The sequence below is a fragment of the Camponotus floridanus genome, unplaced genomic scaffold (assembly GCF_003227725.1).
Source record: "Camponotus floridanus strain SB8 unplaced genomic scaffold, Cflo_v7.5 scaffold76, whole genome shotgun sequence".
Taxonomy (NCBI): Eukaryota; Metazoa; Arthropoda; class Insecta; order Hymenoptera; family Formicidae; genus Camponotus; species Camponotus floridanus.
Window position 1 is genome coordinate 837881 of NW_020229845.1, and position 20189 is coordinate 858069.

Here is a 20189-nt window from a genome sequence, read left to right on the forward strand (position 1 = left end):
GACGTAATCTTCTGACAGAGTAAGCCGGTAATCTCCGGGATTACTTTGTACTCCTGGCCTCACGTCCTTACGGCCATATTTACTCACGCCGCTGTAATTCGCGCTGAGAATCCCTGTAGTAACGGCGATTCTCTAAAATCCTGTCGGAACATTTGCGGAGGATATCTGATTACCAATGACGGCTTTTGATTTCTCGACAGACGTGAGTTTTCGCGAATTAAAGACTACATCTTTCGACAGCTCCAAAATGTTAAAAAATTTCATTTTTAAATATACATCTCGATACTGAATATAATCTCTTTTTGCTCTTCAATTATCGCGTGAATCACTTACTATTGCTGTTTAACAAAATGCAATTGTTCGCATTCATTTTAGAAGAGTCATAAAAATCTCGGCTTCTCGACGCTAATATCCTGACTTGTTGAAGGATCCTCAATCACAAAGTGATAAAAGGCACTTCTAAGAGACAGTACATCGCGCGGATTGCGAAGCTGAGGAGAAGGCTGTAGTCTTTAGAAGAGAGGGAATGAGAGAAAAAGACGTTAGAGCATACGCACACATTACAATGAAAGAGACAGAGGGGAATCGACGAAGAAGGTGGGAAGGGGAGAGAGGAGAGTTGGTCTGGCTGTGACGCAATTACGGCGCAGACTCATTGTTTCATTAGCAAAGACAAAGGGAATCTGGAATAATGGACAAATAGGCGCGTTTATGTAGCGCCCGTCCTCTTCTCCAGACTCCAATTAGAATCTCTTAGAAGGGGGAGAAGGCGGGGGTGGATGGCGGGGGTTGAAAGAGGGTTCGCTATATATCGCCGAGGCACGTACCGCGCACGACATCTCGTCACACACGGCGAATGTGCGTGTATTTTCTCGCACACACGTATTATTCGCTTGCGAATCGTGTTGGGAAGTGCACATGTGCCAAGCGGCAATTACTGACGTTGCGTGAATTAGACGCGACGCGCCGTTCGCACCTGCGTTTGCCCTTGGACCACTGGGATGCTGGGTGCTGTCACGTCGGCTCTCCTATTCTCGTTGATTGGATTTTATAAATCCTCTCTTTTTCTATTTAGTATCACGCTTGCTTCTTTGGAATCGTAAAATGAAGGAATAAAAAAATAACTCGATAACACGAAGAAAAAAATAATGTGGAATATTATTGCTTACTCATTGATCAGAATAGTTAATGAAAAGTTTCAGATTGAATCAAGAAATGAAAATGAAAAATGAAAAAGAAAAAATTCTGTAAAAGAAATTGTTGAAAAGAATGATTTTTCGTAAATTAATTGTTAGTTTAATTGTTCGTTTTCATTGATTTTAAAAATAGACTTTATTATACCCTTTCTCATTATATCGCAGCGATACGTGTGACCTGTAATCCCATAACAAACAGCAATGCATTAACAAGGGTGTGGCCGATTAAAAATGTTTTACCGGTGACGAGGTCGAGTCATGCCATTATCAACGAATTTCGGATTAAATTCGTATTGAAAAAGAGAAAAAATGGAGAAGAGAGAGATCGCGCGAGGGTGGAAAGGAAAACGACGACGGTCCCTACGGAACCATGGCTTTGTTCCCAGCTATTACTCGCCCCCCTGTAACCCTTAGGATATTATTATATCTCCCCGTCTGCCATCATCTTCCACCCCCTCGCGATGTTTGAGGCGATGTAGAGTCGTGCCTATCGTATTTATTTTATTAAACCATTTTCCAAGCTTCTCTTCTCCCGCAAAAGTTTCGCGATCCGAACTCATAAGATAATTATTTTCCAGATCCATTATACATGATATGTGCTACTCTCTCTTAAAGATTTTAAAGATTTACAAATTTTTTAATTTTTTAATTTTGAAATATACAGTTTGTATTCTTTTCTAAAAATTTTACAATTTATTTTTAAAATAATTTTTCTCTAAAATTATATAATAATTATATAATAATTGATATTTATATAATAATTTATTAAAATTTATGTAATAATAAGAATTATATATAAATATAATAATAATTATTAAGAATAATAATTAGAATTATATAATAATTCTAGAGAAAAAAATTATTTAAAAAATAAAAAATTGTAAAATTTTTAGAAAAGAGTACAAACTGTATGCTTAAAAAATAAAAAATTTTTAAATCTTTAGCAGAGAGTAGCATCTACAAATCGCGGAATTATAAAAAAAATTACTTTTTTTAATTTCCCTCGTGAAATAAAAGAACAGTACTTTATATTATGAGACTTTATATATTATATATAATCCGCCCGTATGTAATGAATTTTCTTAATCGACTTTTCAGTGTTTAACAGATTAATAGCTCTGATTACAAGTGACGTTCTTTTATTAGTGAGCGCACTACATGAAGATTCATTCGCGTGAAAACACAACGTTATTACATATACGTCGTCGGGACAAAAGTCGGCGGAGAACCTCTGAGTATAATAAAGTCTATTTCAGCCGGTATTATGTCAAGTTAGCCTCGTTAGCGGAACTCGAGCTTTTTAAAAAACACTCGGCCGCCGTGGTTGCTGTCGGCTCGTTGAACATGCACGGCGGAAAGTGCCCCCGGTCCCCTCTCTTCAATCCTCCCTCGTCCAACCTCTCGGACACCCTCGCGCTTTCCTCTGCCTCAGAATATCACCCCTCCGTGCATGCAATTATCCTTGCACATTTGCGGACATTGCGAAGTGGCGTAGATAGATACGACTGTCTCATTTTTGTCCTCTCCTTCTGCCTCTCATCGCTTCTCGTCGTGACTTTCGCATAACTTTTAACCCTCTCGGCACGCATGATATAGTCATATTCGATTGAGATATATCGTCGAGAATATTGAATCAACGACTTATTATAAACTTTCGCCGAGTTGGCTTTTAAGAAATTTAATTTCTCCGTGGATGTATATATCGCGGTAGGATATCTATTCGCATTTACTTTGTAACGAAAATTATATCGTAGAACAGAATATGAAACATATTAAAAGCATGGAATAAAATAATTGAGCAAAGTCGGCTATTGCATTTTCAAATGTCGAATGAATGAAGACTATTTCTGCGACATTTATATATCGTTGTATATTAATAATGAAAATTGAACGACGCATTAGCAAATTAAATATTAGCAAGACGTAAAATATTAATTTTCTATGAAAATTTTTATAATTGCTTTTTTAGAAAAATTTACTCGAAGAACCAGACACTTTTGCATCAAACTAAAGTCTCCTCGATCAATTTAAAAGCCTCTATTCTAACGTTATCTCCATTCTGAAGTACCAATCTTTTTCCTAATCGTAAATTTCCACATCGTAATTTCCAGGTATGGTTCCAAAATCGCCGAGCGAAATGGCGAAAGAGCGAGCGGCTGAAGGAGGAGCAACGCAAGCGCGAGGGCGGGGGTGGCGGTAACGTGGAGTCGTCCGCTCTGAGCGCGCCGACGTCGTCGTCGGCGGGCCCGAGCCCCACGGGGAACGACCCGGAGGGCACCACCACGAGCAGCAGCGCAGCCGACATGGAGGACGCCGTGGTTGAAGGCATCGGAAGCGGTGCTGGCGGCGGTAGCGGCAGCGGCGGCGGCGGCGGCGGTGGCGGCTCCAGGAGTCCCAGCACGACTTCCGCCTCGGTCAGCCCCCGGCCCCAGCCGAGTCAGCCGTCCCTGGGTGGCGTCTCGACGCCACCGCCGACCCCCATAAGGGCGCCACTGCCGCCACCGAGCACCGCAGGGGGTCTCGGACCGCCCGGCGAGAGGTGAGCTCTTAAGCTTCGTTTGTATTTACGTCTTTAGGAAATATCTTCCTCCTTCTCTCTCCCTCCCTCCTTTATCCTCCCTTATTTCTCCCTTTTCCTCCTTATAAACTCTCGGGCGATTTCAGCGAGCAAACGGGTGCAAGCGCCGCTGAACATGCCGGCCGGATGCTCGATACGCGCCATTAAACCACTTCTCGTGACGGCGCGCCGTCCACCGGTAAAGCCGCATCTAAACCTCCCTCCCCTTTCCCGCCCCCGCTTACTGTCGTCGTCATCATCGCCACTCGTATAATCGCGATAATCGTCGCCTCGTTAAACTGTAACTTCCAGAGTCTATGGCGAAGCAAAGAGAAAGAGAGAGAGAGAGAAGCAGAGAGTAGGGGAACGTCAGTTTTCCCTCCGAAGCTTTGTCTCGTGAAACTGAATGGCGTCTCGCATTTACGACTAGCATGTCGAGAGGAAGCGTCGAGACGCGACGAGGGAGCTAAAGAGTTTGCGACGGGTAAAAAGGTTAAAGGGCCGGCGGTTTCCAGCGGGTATGGTTGATGTCGTAATTCCGGGAGCAAGTGGATTAAAGTTTCCAAGTTATCGACAGTTGCAGGTGAAAATTTTTAACGTCACACTAGCATGATATCGCGTTGCCAAAAAATGAATGTCATGCTGAATTTTTGTCCATAAACTCCCGTCACAATTAATAGACTTAACTGCGAATATAATTTTCTGCGTGCGTATAATTTTCTCTCGTGCGATGAAAAAAACAGATTTTTTTTTTATATTTTTCCCGTCGCGAAATGAATATATTCATTCGCTTAATACGCGCAATCTACTTGCAACATCACCAATGTGTTTGAGAAATTTATATACGTGCGTATCGAGAGAAAGTTCGCGCCGCATGAAATATTTCTACGAGAGTCGCGACATCGCGGATAAAGAATGAGGGAGAGAAAACTGGGCACGTTCGAGAAATCGAAAAGGGGGCGATCTATCCCGCATTCGCGATCCTCTTTTTCCGCGAAGACAGGGAGCATTCGTTTATAATCCTCGAGATGGTGGAGACTGGCTCTCTCTCTCTCTCTCTTTCTCTCTTTCTTTCTACAGATCGAGGCCAGATCGGGGACAAAAAATGCCGAAAAACATCGCGAAGACGCGTAATGCGGCGCGTTAGACGGCGGGGGATGGTGACGAGGGGGACGAGAGGAAAGGGGAGGGGGAGAGGGACGAGGAGGGTCGTGGGAGAAGGTAAAGAAGAAACGGCAGGAAGAAGATATCCCGTCGCCGTCTCCCCGCAGTTGTAATTTATTTAAAACTGCTCGCCGTAAATATATCCCCATCATTTATTCAAAGGCACGGCGAAGCTCCTGACGGGGGGCAACGCGGGGGAGGGTGGGGAGGGGGAGAGGGTAAGCTCCGCGTTCCTTCTTTCCTTAGCTTTACCTTAAGAACGGCTTCGCGGTGCCGTACAGAAGCGGATTCGCGTCGCGAGGATGTTATCTCCGTCGCTAAATCGTCTCTTTGTCTCGTCCGTTCAATCTCGGAAAATCGTAGGAACGCGAAGAATTGATTACGCGTTACTTGTTATTACAGCGAGAAGAACGTAACGAAGTTCGTCTCTTGTTAGAGCTGATCAAACGCGATCCTTAGGAAAAAGGTCGAGCGAAAGAGCAAGAGTGCAAATTGCCGTTGTATATCGATTGACATTTGTGCATTGTACAGAAATTATTAATGTTCGTAGTATTGCGTAAACGGCTTTTGCGCGATAACACATCCATTTCCAAATCGTTTCCTGTCACTTTTATTACTCGCTTTAACTCGACGTTATATCCGCTATATCCGGCGGGACTGAAAGCGTTTAATGTTATTGAATTTTAAATAAAGATTTTAATGGAGTCTTATTAAACGCTATCTCGTCTAGGTAATATCGTAGTTATCGACTACTTATTAAGATTACAGAAACGATTACAGAATAAAAAATCTAATTGTAAATATAAGTAAAATCATAAATGGAACATAATAAAGTAGATCATAATGTAAACATCTATAAATGAAATAACGAGCTCTAACGTGAGTTTGCAGCAATGAAAAAGACAAGATACGAAGAAAAAATACGAGATGATATATGAAGACAATAGAAAAAAAACCTTCAAAATTGAATTACACGAAAAATTTGTTTCCCAAAAAAGTTAAAATATAAAAATTTAAATTTTCAATGGGGAAGAAACCCTCCCATAACATAAATCATATGTTAATATAAGCGCACATAAAAAATTGTAGAGAGAAACAAATAAAATTAAATTAAATTAAATCAAAGAATTAATACGAAATCAATCGGCTGAAGAAAAAAAAAATCACCTGTATTTCTTCTCGTATTATTCTGTCATCGTCTCTAGGGAAACCGCGTTTTACAGCATTTTTCTCCCTCAACTTTTCCTCTTCTCGAATATGCGCACGCGAAAATTATTAATGTCTTACATGGCTTATCCACGAGATATAATCTGCATTTAAACCGTCATCCCTTGTACACCGTAACTCGACACCGTAATTCGGTGCCGAGTCGATAAGATGCGCACCGATAAGTCGCGCTTCGTCCAAGCAACGCTGAAGCGGCTCCGACGAAGCGGATTTATGCGGGCGCGCGCATGTGTGGGTGTGTGTATGCGTGTGTATGTACGCGGACATGCGTGCATATGCATCCGTGCGTGAGTGTGCGCGCAGAAGGCAAACGTAAGCAAGATGCACGGTAGACTACGCGGCTAATTGCCGCTAATTATCGCGCTTACCGCGGTTCAGATCTTCCTCTCGCCGCGTCGCGGTTTTCCATCTCCTCCCCCTCGCTCCTTTGCCTCCCCTCCCCGGGCAACCACCTGAAATCCGCTACTCTGGTTTCTACCGACGAACTGCAACGTCTTTCCTACTCACCCCCGCTGCTGCTCTTCCCCACTAACGACCTAAACGCCGTGGGCTGTCTACCCTAACTCCTGCCCGCTCCCACGCGTCCTCCCTCCCTCCTGCCTCTCCTCTTCCCCGATCTCCGACTCGACTCGAGCTCGTTACATTAATTAAACAATATTTGTGATTAATATTTGAGATAATCATCAGCGCCTCAAAACAACCTCCTCTCCTCTCGGAGGATGCGGAACATCGCGCGTGCTAATCGGATTAGCGCTTGCGAGACTGTAGCTCCTTCTCTGTCTGTCTGTCTCTCTCTCTCTTTCTCAATCTCTGTCCGCGTCTATCTATCGGCCTCTCGCTTTCTCTACGCTGAAACGCCGGTAGTTGAAATCACGCGAAATTGCGACGTCCTTTTGGCGATAATCGCACCGGTGCTTGAGCGTTAATTCGCGGACGAGTTAAAGATCGTTTCCAGCATGATGATTGAAATCTCGGTGTATTCATGTGAAGCGGTAGAAGCATTAATTGTGCTATTATCATTTAATTCACGAATAATTAACATAAAAAAGAAAAAAATAATATCATTTAGAGACAATAAGTAATTTCATATTTTTTTAGAATTAGAATCATGGAAGTGGAATATTTTTGTTTCTCTTGTCAGAAATTTAAGCTTTTAATTTTTAATATATGATACGATATACATATATTGTAATGTGCACATATTGCATTAAAAAAATGAAAATGTTTTCAAGCAGATGCAATTTTTTTCTATATGTTGAAATATATATATATATATATATATATATATATATTTATATTAAAAAATATTAAATATTAAAAAAAAAATATATATATATATATATTATATCTAAAAAAAAAATATATGTACAGCTCAAAGAAAGTCGCAAAATAATTTATATAACACACATATACACACATATACTGAGAGAGAGAGGGGGGGGGGAGAGAGAGAAAGAGAGAATATTTACTCCTATTTTAAATAAATATATTGCATGAAATATATGTTTCGATAAATAGCGGTCGCTGTAACACCTTTACCTATCTTTACATTTATCATGGAAATTAATCAATCGCATGACTTGATAATCGTTAATTAAAATTGGCAAAATTCCATATTTTATGGATAAAATTCATGCCAGTGATGAAAACTGATATTTCCTGGAAAAAATCGGCAAAAATTGATCTTTTCTATTAAAAATGTTAAAATAAATATAAAACTTTTTTATCGATAATTGAGAAAATGTTTTCCAATTTAAGCTTTTTCTAAAATAATAAATCTGTAATAAATTAGAACGTAGCAAATATGTATATTAGCTTTTATTAGAAGATTTTTTGAAAAGTAAATATAAACCAGACCTATATTAGCAAAAGTTTTTAATCCTGCTTTAATTCTGTTACATACACACATTTTTCTTATTACATTAAAAATTAATATAAAATTTAGTAATATTTATATTTCCAAAGTATTTATTTTAAAAACTTCACGTATTAATTTGAATTAAAAAAGATTTTATTATATTATTATATTTATATTATTTTTGAAACTATACATAATAATTAGTATTATAATTAAAACAAAAATATATTATAATTATCTTCTTGCATAAAGTTATATAAATACATTTATACATTTAATGTTATATATTTAATTATTTCCATAATTTTTGCCAGTTAGCATTGAATAAAGTCTGGGACAGTAAAAACCGGAATTACCATGTTTTTTCCATTGGACTTTTCCGGCCAATCCTAATTGTAATAATTATATCATATAATTACATGTCTCGATACATTTTCGTATCTTACTTTTGCATTTTAAATTATAACAAAGCATAAAGGAGTTTTCACCAAATATCCTAATAAAACAATAATTTATAATTCCCATTCTCTTCAATTCCTATTTTTTAAATAAATATATTGCAAGAAATCGTCGGCTACAACTTCTCGGTATTTTTACAAATCATTAATTAATAGTGCGGATTAATAATCTCTAAATAGCCCTAAAAATGACGGTCTGTTAATATATTTATCTCAAGGATTTTAAAAAATAAATACGACGATAAATGGCTTGCGTCGCTTTTCTTCCCGATCGAATGAAGACGAATATATACAAATAATGGCGCGCTAAAAACGAAATTTTTCGATGTATTACGGACTGTTTTCTATTGTACAAACATTGTCCTTTCAATTAGAATAATATCCTTTAATATTATTTTACTTTCACTTTATCTCGTTACGATTTTCTACAATATAAACATCATCACTTGTTTGCCATGGTGCATACGTTATTAAAAAGAATTTCTAGGATCGTTTCGACGGTACCAAAATTGTTTCATAAGCACAGCGTAAAGCCCATGAAGGAGATATAACTGATTGCAATCGTGTTCTATTAAATATTTATTTTGATTGTTGGAAGAGATTAATATTTACTTTGATATAACATTTTGATATATTCGCGAAAAGAGTGATTTTTCCTATTTTTTAAAAATAATAGAAGCTTAAATTAAACAGATTTTCATATATTTTTTCCAATAAAATCAAAATAAACGTAATAATTGAAAATATCAAAATCACAATATATCTCCCAATGTACTATAAGATCCTTAAATTGAATGATGAGGTTTATTGGCTAAAAATTTTAATTCTTCACTGATGAGTTCTCTACAATTTGAAATATCTATGACATCGAATATTCTTTATGCAGATGATTAAAAACCTATATTGTAATAAATCATGTTCTACTTTCTTATATCTATATTATACATTTTAAATTAGATTTTTATTTTTATTTTCTTCTGATTTATATTAATTTCTTTTTTTTCTTATGAAACTTTTAGCACCACGGGAATAGGCGCTGGCTTCAGGCCGGTGGAACCACCGACCTCTCTCTTCTTCTCGCCTCATTTGGCCGCCCAATTTTCGCCACCGCTCTTCAGCAACAAAGTTGTTAGCAGCGCGTCGACATCGCTGACTTCGACACCGTCTCTATGGACCACCAGCGATCAGCATCGAGCGAGTAGCCTCCAGGAGATGCTGTCCTGGTCGCCAACCGGCTGGCCCGGTTCTATCTGCGGTTGCTGCAAGCCAGGTACCGCTGGCAGCGGTACTGATCTTCATCGGAGCAACAGCCTGGCCGAGTTGCGAAGAAAAGCTCAGGAACATTCGACCGCCTCGGCTCTTCTCGGTGGTCTCGCCGGTTTTCCTGGCGGTCTGCCCCTGCCTTTGCCTCTTCCGCTGCTGCCACCCTTGTTAGGTCTCTCCAGGCGACCGGAGCACCATCATCATCATCATTTGCCCGGTGTAGTGCACCAGATACAGCCAACCACCAAGGAGGATCCATAGGATCGCCTCGACGGATGTCGAAATCGTTTCGTAAACGTAGCGTAAATCCCATTAAGGGGATGTAAGCATCGCGTGATTGCAAAAAATCAGGAGCGATATAATAATCTCGGTGAGTTCGAATCTCGGTGCTACAGAGACAGAAGAATAATATATCTCTGTGTGTATTTTCATAATGAGAATATGAAGAATTTCTTTTCTTGATGCCTTTTTCAAGTAGATGATTATTGGTTGAAATGATCTTTTCTATTATAATTTTATAGAATTTTTTTTTATTATAATTTCTCATAGAATTCTTTTTATAATTATATAGAATTTAAAATTTCTTTGGATTTAATGATTCAGTTGAATTTTCCATCTAGAGCATCGAAAATTGTACTTTATGAGATTATGCTGCTCTTTAATCTGTACAAGTGCTTTCCTCATGATTATATTTGAGTCTTATCATATTTTTTTGAGCGAATAAAGCTTTTTTTTTGACATTGTGATAGACGAGTTTAAGAGGCTCAATTTCGGCAAGCGATGATTTAATCACAATGCTGTGAGTTGGTAACTTTGCTCGGTTAAATAGTTCGTTGCAAACTGTATTCCTACTATCTTCGATTTTGTAACTTGTTAAAATAAATTATTATTATTATGCGCCTATTAAGAACTTGCGCACTTTTGATAGAAAATCTTATTTTAAATCGTAGAACACGCTGCTTTTTACAAGTATGAGGTTTCCGTTTGAAGCAAATTCGACAATCAATTCCATTTTCATTTATATAATACAGAAAATCGATTCCATAAAACATATTTTAGCCTAAATCTTTTTTTATGAAAGTTACTAATATTTAAATTTAAGTAATACACGGGTTAAGTAGTACACGTATTTTTTTTTATTATTCTTGACATTTTTTCTTTCTACCTTTTTCAATTTAATAAAAAATGGAAAAGAAATAAGATTACATTTTAATACTCGTTAAATACGCAATAAACTGTTGAATAATGCAGCACTATCAATTTGCAAATTACTTTGTTATAATTGCGGACGAGATGTAAATAGGCAACCTTCATCACAATAATCTTTAGTAGTATTCACAGACATAAACGTTCTTCTCATATATATAATCAACAATAATGTCCAAATCTTCATTCTAGGCTACTCAGTGATATTTTATTTATTGCCTTAACTTGCGATGCAAACATATTTATATCACTGCAATTACTTCCAATGAATATTGTTATGCAAAACATTCAGTTTACAGACACAACAGAATTGGCGAATTTATTATTTACAAGTGAGGACAATTCTTTAAAAAAATCTACGAGAAGAGGAGACTAGATTTCAATTTGACATATTAAATTTAAAACGTCGCGATTTGTATATAATGAAAATAATAGAAATTTGGAGCGAAAAACCGACACGATAAGATCGATTCACATTGTACGACAATATATTATACATTATATTATAATACAATAACGAAATGTTCTTTCATAATATCAAATGTATTTGTGTTTACATGTCATTTTATATGATTTAATATGTGAATGTGTATACTCGTTATTGTGGAACAATTTTTCACCGTTTCGTGTTGTATCATATAATGTGAATCAGTCTTAAAATATGTCGAAACTTATACAAGGATGTATAGCCAAGTGTTTGCGAAAAAATGGTTTCGTTTCCTTCCACGCGAGAGAAAGAAAACGCGACGGACCAACACGTGCCTGATGCGCTGTATATTCAATCGCTCGATATGCTCGACCAGTCGATTCGTTCAACCTACGCGAATAGGCTCGAGTGTGTGTGCATTCATTATAACATTCCTATAGGAACGGGATATGAAACCGGTATAATCTTAAATTCGATCTTATTAAATCGAAAGAGAAAAATAACAAAATGTTGATGTTTCTTTAATCGAATTGATTTCATTACGATTATATCGGTTTTAATTTCCGACAACAAATAACGCGAGGAAACTCGTCCCGAGTCGGCTACTACTCTTATATGCCTTAAAAAAAGAAAAGAAAAAGAAAAAGTTTGGCGACATGGATCGATTTCAGATTTTTATCAGGTAACGTAGCGATTATTAATAATCATCAAATCACAAGATCGGTCATTTCTTCTTAATTTCTTTAAATTAAGAAGAAACGATCGCAAGTAAGAATGAGTGTATGTACGGATTTGATTTGATGTCATGCGTGAATTCGATGAGAGAAAGTGATAACGAGAAAAAGATATAATTCCGTTTAATTCCACTGCATTTTCGCGAAGCGAGAGGCGTAAAAGCGAGAGCGGACGTAGTTGTTTGTAGAGACCTGTATATTACCTCCCGATAAATAGTCATTGCTAATCAAAGATAGTCTAATAAAAGGTATATTGTAAGGTAGCGATTACACTATGTAGTCAGAACTGTGGTAGTAATATATCGAATAAACTTGTTCTCTCATGAATCCGGTGTACGAATCATTTCCTCGCATAATTACAATATTTCAATTATCCTCGTAGAGCTTGGAAAAGAGTTATTCGAATTTAGTTATTATACTACTTCGCTCCGAAATCGATCGGTTTATCGTTCATCCTGAAAATTCCGATTCCGTAACTTACTTTACCGCTACCGCGGGATTACATATCGCAGATATCGTTCCGCGATTTGATCCCGATGCAATAAGTATTCCATCTTCGTGTCCGCCAATGGCATTCCAGTCTCTTGATTCCATACAGACTAGAATAATTGTACCATAACTGAGAACAGCCGAGACAACAACACCGAAATAAAAACACAGGAGTTAGAAGAAACAATGTAACATCGCGGAGGAAAAAGAGGAGACGGAAGAGAGGTAGCCTCGGGAGTAGAAGCGGAACGCAGCGAAAGAGAAGAAAAAAAGAGAAGAAGCGGGACGCAAGTCGGCGAAGAGGGCGAAGGGGGTGTTGGCAATCAATGCTCCTCATAAGAAAAGCTCGCCCTCTCTTATGGGATCAACCCTCCTCGGGGATACGCGGCGAGTCTTCTCGCGGGGTAAAAAGGAAGGAGAGAAAGAGCACGCGGAGGGGTAGATAGGAAGAGACGGGAGGGAAGGGTGGTGCGGGAGGGCGAGATGGAGAAGCGAGCGAGGGGGTTGTTCCCGGCTCGACCAACCAGCAGCAAGACGCCATTGATCGGCACGTGGCTCCCGGTTGGTGCAACGGATTCCACCGGGAGTGGAAGGGAGGCAGCTCCTGTGCCTCCACGGCGGCGACGGCGGAGGTGATAGTGGTGGTGACGATGGCGAAGAAGACGGAGATGGTGGTTAGAGAGAGGAAAGGAGGCAACCACCCCGATGGAAGACAGAGGTGCTTGCAGGCGGGACGCGGGGAGGGGTGGTGCGCGGGGGACGAGCGTTCTGCACACTCCGTTACACTTACTGGTAAACCGTATTAATCAACGACATCATGGTTTATCCCCCCATTCCTCTCCGCCGCGCACCCACCTTCCTTAACCTCCTCTCCCACTTTCACCTTCTCCTCTCGCTTCCGCTCCTTCCTCGTTTTCTCCCCCTTCTTATCCCGCTTCGCCGCCACCTCGACGTGCTCCATCGCGATCTATAGCACCGACGTAACCTTACAGCTTACAGCACCCTTGCCTGGCGCGGCGCGAGATGAAGGCGAGACGGAGAAAGCGACGGGTTAGGGGAACGAGGAAGAGGGACAAAGGAGGGAGGTTGAATCAAGGCGCCGGGCCACTTTGGGAGAGGCGATCGACGCTTAACGATGTCTCTCGATACCCATTACGTGGCTAGCCGGGATTCAACGAGCCGGTACCGTCGACTCTCTCGCGTCATTGTACACCGAGAGCGGACTCGGATAGAAAAATCCGATTGATCCCGCGGTACTCTATCCCGATAACATTCCTTCCTCGTAACTTGCCGGAACCGGTGGGCGGATTTTGCGGATACTCTCTTCCTATACCTCCCCCGTTTCCGCTCCCGCCGCCGCGCCATTGGTTAGCGGTCCTTTACAATTCAGGCAACGCGCGCGAGTATCCTTTTTACGGCAAACGCGATCTTCGCGGCGATACGAATAAAATAACCGCGATAGCTGCTGCCATTTCCTGCAGAGGCGAGTCCTGCAAAGATTCGACGGAAAAGTGGCGTACTCTGTTGAATGACGAACGCGAGTAAAATTCAATTTCTTTTTTCTTCCTTTTAGAGGTAGATTAGCTAAGGAACATGTATGAGAAATATTTGACAAAATAAAGAGAAAGCGCCTGACACACATTTTTCTTAAAGAGCCCATTTTTGTCTTATAAAATATAAACAAAGTGGAAACATTTAACAAAAAATTAAAAGATCGAAAGAAATATTCAATCTCTTTTTTTTATAATTTCCATGCAATTTCCTGGTCAAACAATCGATCAGTTACGATAATCTATTTTAATATATATATGTAATAACCGAGATTATTACTTGAAAATAACATCATTATCTCCCGCAATCTTGAAAATCTCTGGACGATTATAAATTTCCATCTTCGGTATTAAATAATTCTTCAATTAAAAGATCAGTAGACAATATGATAAATTAATTCCTATCTTTTATTCTCTCAACAATCGGTGTCTTCGATAAAACGCGCGAGATTGGTATCAATCTCAATCCAGTCACGAGAGAGAAGGCGGGGTGGGGTCGTTTTAATCGGGCTCGAGTAACTGATTTTCGAGTATCACGAGATTCGCGCTTCACGGAGAGAAGATGGTTGAGGCTGCCTGACGCCAGTAGACAGTGATTAATATCGCGACGTCGTCTGGCGTCTCTCTTCCCGAGCCCCCTGCCCCGTTCCCTCCTCCTCCCCCTCGCGCAAATGCATGCGTAGGGTCGTGCGGGAGGGCGTGCTCTGTTTCATCCCTCTCTTCCTCTCTCTCGCTCTCTTTCTCTCTCCCTCTTTCTCCATCCCGCTCACCCCACCATCTTTCCCCCCCTCCGTCGCGAAGCGCACTCCGCGGTAAAAGGTTTTACGAAATTCATTGTCAGGCAATTTGCATGTCAAAGCCGCTGAGAAACGCGGTGCTCCAGGACCCGGCGACGGCGACGGCGGCAGCGGAAGCAGCAGCAGCAGCAGCAGCAACACCAGCAGCAGCAGCAGCAGCAGCAGCGGCGGCGGCGGCTGTAGCTTCACGCTTTACCGTCCCGAGAAGAGAAGAGAGATGAGAAGCAGAGAGCGTGGTGTCTGTCTCTACCCTTCTCGGGCTTCGTTCGCGCCGCGTCGCCACTTTCAGCCCTGATGGAATTAGGGGAAAAATAAGGCCACTTTGCGCGCGCGACGTCGCGAACGAAGGCAATTGTTTATTAGACGGCCCGACATCTTTCGCCACCCGTGATATCTCTGTATTAACGACGTTGCTCGGTCCTTTCAATTATTAAGACACATTCTACCGCTGAGGTAATTACTTTAAGTAATTAAAATGATAAATGTAATAATAATGATGACAATTTATAGTAACAACATATTGTAAATTTTATTTTAATAGTATATATATATATATATATATATATATATATATATATATGTTAGATTAATTTCTAACGTGAATATTCTTTGCATACTTCTGTCTCTCTATTATTTTTTAACAGGTAGAATATTAAAATATTTCAATTTTCATCTTAAAAGCTCTCCGGCTCTTTCTTAACTTTTTCCGCAGACTCTCTTATTCCTCCTTATAAGAAAACGTTTTAATATGATTAAAGCTCTAAAATGAAAAAAAAGGAGGAAAAACTTTATTGCAAGCCTGCAATGGATAACAAATATATTTTTATCCTATTGTTTTATTCATCGGGCCCAACCCTTTTAGCTTAATACTCTTTACTCGGAGAAGTTCTATTACTTATCTTGGTATAAATGTATGAAAAAGAAGACAGAAATAATAGTAAAATTTGAAATATGTATATTAACGTTCATACAATTTGCGACGTTAATAGCGTATACGTCGTTAAAACGAGGGATCCGAAGGTTTCGCTGGACAAAGAGGAAGAACGCGAGAGAAAAAAAGAGAGAGAAAAAGAGAGAGAGAGAGAGAGAGAGAGAGAGAGAGAGAGAAAGATAGTCGGGAGATTCTGGGATCTTCTTTTCTTCGATATAACGCCTTATAAAGAATAAAGCCACGGGCGCGAGGGCGAGCGGAGAATTTATTGAGGTTGTCTGGCGAAACTAAGGGGATCAGAAGCAGCAATGATTTTCAATTTTCGAATCCACTTCGCGGCCGTTCCTTCGTTCTCCTTCGACTCGGCGGGGGAGAGATCAGATCGACATATCTGGTTCACGTGTAACGTATACAGGATAGACGTAATCCCGCCCGCGGGAAAAACTCGTTCTCTCGCTTCTCGCCGTCCCGTTATATTCCATCGGCCGGATTTCAGATTCCGCGCGCGCTTGTTAGGAAGGTACCCGATATCTATTGGTCCGACGATCTCATTTATTTTGTTGATCTAATTTAAATAATTCCTGCACTTTGATTACGATTAAGGTTTTCGAAATCCATAATATTCAAAAAATACATGACAGATCGTGAGTAACAAAGCTTTCAAATAACAAGTTTGAAATCGATTTCTTCGACATTATACTTCTAGAAAAAGTAAATTATTCTTTTTCAATAAAGATTATTAGCTTTTACGCATTATAAAGTATTAACACAGAGATAAAAATTTAATAAATAGAAGAAATACAAATATTTAGATACTTATTTTATGAGAAAAATTAAATGATACGCATACAATTTAAAAAGTATGAAAAGATAGGAAAGAATAGAAAAAGAAATAAAAAATTGAAAAAGTAGATCATAGTTGTAAAGTCATCTAACAATTGTCAAGTTTCATGCTATCTCGCAAATTCAGTTAATTTATGAGAAATTGTATACAATTTTTTCTGTTGTTATGTTGCTAAATATTTTGGATGTAATTTTTTAACTTTACTTTCTTCGTAAATGAATCAGATTCAATCTCCTATCTGGTTCAGTCTCAGAAATCGATCCCTTAATCAAAGTCGAACTTGAAAGCGATAAATTTTCTGTCGCAATTTGATTGCAAGTTTTTTAATCCCCAAAATAAATGAGAGATTGATTTTTAATATGTGTATTTTGATTTTTTTTCGCTCTTATTAAAACTATATATTTTATTGTATATTTATTGCGTATATTTTTTATTTTTTATTTGAAATAAATGAGTGATAATTATAATTTCTTTTCCCCTCATTTATGTATATTTACAAATTTTAATTCATACATTACGCATTTTTTGAAATGCATTTACTGCATATTATCAAATTAAATATTAATTAAATCGCGATATTAAATTGTGTAAAGATAAAGAATTAAAAATCAAAATCAAATATTTTATAATCTCTATACAAGCTTTAGGACTGGAAAAAATTTATGAATTCAAATTTTCATTACTTTTATGACTGTTTAATCAACAAATTAGAATCTGAATAGTATTATAGAATATTATGGAAATATTATTTGAGAATAATATAATGTATATAATGATAATTAACTTTAAACAGTTGTCTCTTTCGTTTGTCACGAGACAATCCCATATACACTTTTCATTAACCTTCAGGCATGAGGAAAAACTTGTCGCTTGGGGAGACCGCAAAATTTCCGAATTCTCCTTGTGTAGCGAGCCTGAAAATAGAGCGAAATGCTAAACGATTCGATCGACGGCACGTGGCGGCCGGTGCCATGAAAGGCGAAGACGCGAAAATGATCGGGGAGCGGCGCAGTCCCTAATGGAATTATAAATTCAATACCGGCCGGCGCAGCGCACCTGAGTCTGTTTCCTGGTATCCGGGTAGATTTTCTCGCTCTGGATGTTCACGTGTGTGTTGCATGTACGTGTATATGTGTGTGTACGCGCGGATAGAGCGTTCCGCTAGTAGTAGGCAGATAGTGACTTGCGTACTCGTGTATCGCTGCCACCGTCGTAATTGCCATCCTAATAATTGTCATGGTGTACGCGCAGCATACCGCAGCCTGTGTCCTGCACCGTGTGTGTTTCCAGGGTAAATGATGGCCCGCTATCCAATCTACGTTCATCGAACGAAACCGCGTAACCGGCTGAAGATTAGTCGCATATATGGGAAACGCGCGCGTGTGTGTGCGTATGTATATAAATGCTCGCATGAATCACTCGCGGCGCGTTTCTAATTGCGGATATTATTATCGTGCGAGAATCGATCGTCAATGAAAATGAGAGAGAGAGAGAGAAAGAGAAAGAAAAGAGAAGAAGAGAAAAAGAGTGATGGAAATTGTTCAAGCTTTATAACTTCTTTGAGATTTTTTACAAATGCTTTATTTATTTTAAACTACAAGCTTTATTATACATATAAACTGAGTTACTGTGCTTCTCTTTATATACATATATATATATATATATATATATATATATATAAAGAGAAGCACAGTAACTCAGTTTATATATAAAGACTTATATATAAAATAAATAATAAATAATATAGATTTATATATATATATATATATATATATATATAATAAAGATATAAATTAATCACATGTATTAAAGATAGAGAAAAAAGAAAATTTATTGCTGCTTTTCCCACGTGAAGGAATTATGTTGGTGTAATAATATTATATATCAGATAATTGAATACTTATTATACGATTACGTGGCGATGCGAGTGAAGAAGAAAATTAGCGAATTTGTTGACTCACTACACTATACTGCATATTCATTACTATTACATATTATTACATAAAATCACGTGAATTATTAGATACTTGATAAACTCGTTGGATGTAACGAATATGGGAATATGAATATTATTAGAGTTACTAGAGCAAATAAACATCGGTAAACCCCTAAAATAATTGAATTAAATTAACAATTTTGCCAATTAAAGATGTAAGAGAAATCATTTACTTTCACAATAAATTGATAAAATGCGTCATCCCACAGGTACAAAAATTGAAAAATGTTTATAAAATGTAACATAAAATATTCTCTTATAAAATTTGTCCTTTTATAAATTACAATATTTGTACGTGTGCAAATGATGAAATTACGTCCGACATCATCATCTTTATATCCAACACATATTCTTGCTATAGTTTTATACGCTCCAATGGTTCGAATATCGTATGTTTACTCGAAAAATTGATAGATCCCTATTTTGTTGCTTTAAAATCAATGCCACGCATAGACATTCCTATCTTCAAGTAGCTCATACGTGTTAGGTCATATCCCTCACTACGGTCGTATTATCGAGATTGGGCTCACCTCCTTCTACTCTCCCCGCTCACCCTCTTTGCCAACCGGTCATCAGCCCCCCTCTCCTCCCTCCCTCTCTACGGTTCTGTAGCCCCAATCACACCGGCAGCCGCTAAGTGCGATCCATTACGCGTAATGGAATGCGCCAATTATAACATTTGCTGAATAATTGGCGGACGCTCGGCTGCGCCTGCCGATGGTGCAGGCCGGCACACAGGGTATATACGCAGAGGTGGCTGAAAGGGATAACGGGAGTGAGTAGGGTGGAGATAGCCGGTGGGTGAGAGGTTGTGTGGCGTCCGCGCTCGATACTCGCGCGCATACACGTATGTATTCACGCGTACACACACACACACGTACGCGCGGGTTGCACGGTACAAACATCAAATAAATCATTTAATAAATTTTGCGGAAGTGGTGGTGGTGCTGATGGTGGCGGCGGCGGCGACGATGCTGGTGGTGGTAATGATAAACTCTAAAAGGCTAGTCCGTTATTTTGTAGCGACGTCCACGAGCGCCGTCAATGACGGCTAATTTTTTGTTTCCCGTTTTTTTTTCTTCACATTTATTGACGCGACACGTAACAACGACGACAAATAATTATTATTTAATTTTGTCGTTCTTTTAGTTTTGCTCGAAACGTGGGATATAATAAATATCAATACGTCTCAATACTTTCTGAGAGGGTACATTGCAGAAATGGATTAGTAGAAATGTAGAGAGAAAAGGAAATAAAGAAAGAGAGCGAGGAGATTCGAGAACGAGGGATGCTCGACACGAGATCAATATCGTAATAACGCGATTAGGATAATTAATAAAAAACGATGTAGCAACATAATGTGAATAATGATGTATCGCGAGAGCAAGAAGAATGATATAAAAATAAAACAAAAAAGTGTGATTAAAGAAAAATTATACAAAAATTATACACTAACAAAAATCATCTTTTATAATTTCTTTGAATTGTGACT

General features: G+C 38.8%; 1 protein-coding gene across 1 annotated transcript in view; it reads left to right on the top strand.

Moving 5' to 3' along the window:
* The window catches only part of LOC105249280 (cone-rod homeobox protein), a 39664-nt gene extending 29486 nt beyond the window's left edge, over positions 1-10178 (top strand). The window contains exons 4-5 of the mRNA XM_011254607.3: positions 3308-3735; positions 9480-10178. Coding sequence (XP_011252909.2) covers positions 3308-3735; positions 9480-9984 — 933 coding nt within the window. The 3' untranslated portion in view covers positions 9985-10178. The remainder of the gene's footprint in view (positions 1-3307; positions 3736-9479) is intronic.
* Positions 10179-20189: the final 10011 nt, after the last annotated feature.